This window comes from Ptychodera flava, chromosome 19 (assembly GCF_041260155.1).
Source record: "Ptychodera flava strain L36383 chromosome 19, AS_Pfla_20210202, whole genome shotgun sequence".
Classification (NCBI taxonomy): Eukaryota; Metazoa; Hemichordata; class Enteropneusta; family Ptychoderidae; genus Ptychodera; species Ptychodera flava.
Window position 1 is genome coordinate 26,205,835 of NC_091946.1, and position 3,174 is coordinate 26,209,008.

General features: G+C 40.3%; 1 protein-coding gene across 1 annotated transcript; it reads right to left on the reverse strand.

The window, feature by feature from the left end:
- Positions 1-708: 708 nt before the first annotated feature.
- Positions 709-2,115, reverse strand: LOC139118114 (uncharacterized). The gene has a single exon (XM_070681407.1). It carries the CDS (start codon positions 2,113-2,115, stop codon positions 709-711), a length of 1,407 nt encoding a protein of 468 aa, XP_070537508.1.
- Between the last annotated feature and the right edge of the window lie 1,059 nt (positions 2,116-3,174).

Sequence of the window (3,174 nt, forward strand, 5' to 3'; positions counted from 1 at the left end):
TAGTACTAAAGGCGAATTGACAAATGAATGGCAGATGATCAGATGAAAAGAAATCATCGACAATTTGAATATCTAACAGTGCGCTATATGCGGCCTTGGTACACAGACAATGGTCAAGCCAGGAGGTTGAACCATGGGCTTCACTTTTATATGTATACACATCTGAACTTTGACCAAAATGTGACATGTCAGCAATAACATAGTTATAATCATTACAAAAGGAAATTAATTCTCTACCAAAGGTCTTATTAGGGTCAGCATTCATATCTCCCATTACAATCGTGTATGGTGTACCAGAATCCTGTATTATAGAGTGAATTTTGCCAAAATAGTAACTAAAAACATCAAAATTTTCATGACAATCCGTGGGGAGATAAACACAAAGTAACAGGCAAGTACCAAAGTTAAACGAAACCTCTACACCAATGATTCTTGGGTCATTATACGTTTTGGGAGTGATGATACTCGCCAATGATTTTTTCCAAAGTATGGCTGTGCCGCCGTACGGACGGCCGACAAACAAGCCTTCCTTTGTGTCAATTGCAGAAACTCCAAAAGCCTGAAAATCATCATGTATTAATGAGAGCAAAGACAGTTCGTCTTTAAAGAGCCAATGCTCTTGCAAGAGACAAATATCAACCATATTGCAGAGGTTTTCAACATCTGCAACCGACGATTTAACTGATCTACAATTATAAGACGCTATTTTCATTGTTCTGTGGATGCTTTTTTGGAACGACTACGGTAAAACTTTCGAACCAAAACTCCGCAAGGCCACTTTTCAGAGCATACTATATCACTATACGCAACTCCTTTCACGGTTATCCGAAAAGATGAATAAGAATCATACTTGGTGGAAAGTTGTTCACATTCAATAACTGAGATACAATGAAATGTCTTCTTGATGTAATCAGTCAGTTGTGTTGACGAAGTATCAGGACCCAGACGACTAACAAAAATATGTACAGTTGGTTCTGTATTTATTCCGTGAACAACGCAGTCAGATATGAGCGAAGTACCGATAACTGGACTTCGTTTCTGTCTTTTCTTTCTTGTCACTAATTTGAAGGAATCGACCTTTGAGGAGTCGGTAATACTCGAATTCTCATGCACAGATGTTTGATCATAAATTTGGCCTGCGCTTGGTTGTGGTGGTATACACTTCAGAGCTTTTGCATAAGATTTCGTCGGTGATACGGTCTTCCTCGGGGAACCTGAATTAAACAATTCCATGACTTTGGTGTTTTCCTCCTGTTGCTTATGCGGTGTCGGGGCATTCAAGACCGAGATAATTTCTTGTTCAACACACGCAACTGGTTGTGGCCGGTTTTCGTCTATCTCAGAATGACACGCAACGGATTTGTCATTCACTTCTGATATACAATTTACTCCATTCAATGCATATGATTGTGAGTTTTTCAATAGCTCGATTTCATCTTCAAGATGAGAGTTCAATTGTAAAGAATGCTTTGTACACTCCTTCAGTGAAGTGATATCAGACTTGATCGATGACATCTGTTGCATCAGAACAGAGATATCAATATGATTTTGTGTTATGGGTGGTAGATTACCTAAATCAACTGCAACAAAGGACGGTATCACCTCCGGATCGACTTCATGTAACAAATTCAGTATATCTTGAACATTATTTAACTTTTTGTTCTGGCCCTGTCTTCGTCTGAAGCGAGTAGAAGTAGCCGACGAACACAGGTCGAATAGCTCTTTTTTCGAATTTTCAATTTGAGAATCTTCATAGAAATCGCAACAGACCTTGGACAAAATGTCAGTAGGCATAACATCCATCTTATTTACCAGAAAGCAGAGCAGCTCATTCACGATCAGTACGTCCTTAGACGATGACGACTCCCCACGCTTATTCTTTGACGTGTCACATATTTTCGTGCTGGAATCATCAGCACCTGTTGATTCGTCCGGCCTGTTACTTTGTTGATGATTCAAATTTACGACAGAATTTTGTTTCTGTTTGCCCAATTTGCGTTCTTGACGTCTACGCATAGTGCCAGGAAACCGTTTCTCCTCACATTCAGGGCATAATAGTTCGTCACATATCGCAAGAGTCACAGAATTTGCCGATCCACAATCGTAGCACCTCATGTTGATTTACATAAGAATGCTGAAATGATATGTGCAATGGCGAGGTAGCCAAAGGCCAAAGGCCCTGGGCAATTCAGAAATTGCAGATTATGGCAGTACTATTGACTAACCGAGTACAGTTTTCACGTCTTCAGCTTCAGGGTATCTTCATGCACACATGTAGGTCACAAAATGAGGAGCAATTTCGGAAAAGACAGCAAAAATCGCTGAGTATCACGAGCACCTTCAGGAGACAGCTTACTGCATCAATCACAACAGCATACGCAGGGCTAAGTCGAATCATAATTTCTCACCATTGGCTGGTCGGCTGCCCATGAGATAACCTCTCCAGCTCTGACCTTTTACATAAATAAATATTTGACAGCCATATCGAGATAGTCATATGATGCCACACATCGAACGGTACGAGCGAACATTGACGATTTGCTTGGTCATCTTATTTGAATGTTTCCCCAATTTTCCGCAAAGCGAATTCGAAGCAGCAAAAGCTGTGCTCCGGTATAAAAAGACGTTCTCAATCGATTCTCGGCTGACATTTTTTACTAGGTGATGGGTCGGCTTCCTGATGGGTGTGGTAGAGTCTCAGAGGAAACTAATAGCCCAATCTGATGAAAATCCAATGTATATAGAGATGGGTCTATCTTTTACGCTATCGTATATTTCGGTCTTCATTTAAATGCGGTCCTTCTCCCAGGCGGAGGGTGACTGAGATATTTTTCTTTCAATATCGTAGCGAAGGCACGTAGGCCTACATGTACAATTGCAAACAGCTGTCACAGTTCTCTCAACTTTCCCTCTTCTTCAAAATATATCAGAATATCATATTTACTGTGCTTATACTCTCTAAAGCGGCTTAATGCTTGTTTAGTGTTGAAACTGGTGGTTTTCGTTTACACGCATGGAAACTGATCAGAAATTTTAAGTGTAACAGTTGCAAACATGTGTTCCACCGGTAAACGTAAAGCCATTCTCTTCATAACCAGAAATACACGTCAGCAGGGTCACCATGCACATTTTGGTATTACAGAAACAAGTTACCTAAAGTTTATTGATGTTTGA

Bases quoted from the DNA above. Each gene is read 5' to 3' on its own strand.
- LOC139118114 (XM_070681407.1), bottom strand. From the start codon at position 2,115: ATGAGGTGCTACGATTGTGGATCGGCAAATTCTGTGACTCTTGCGATA.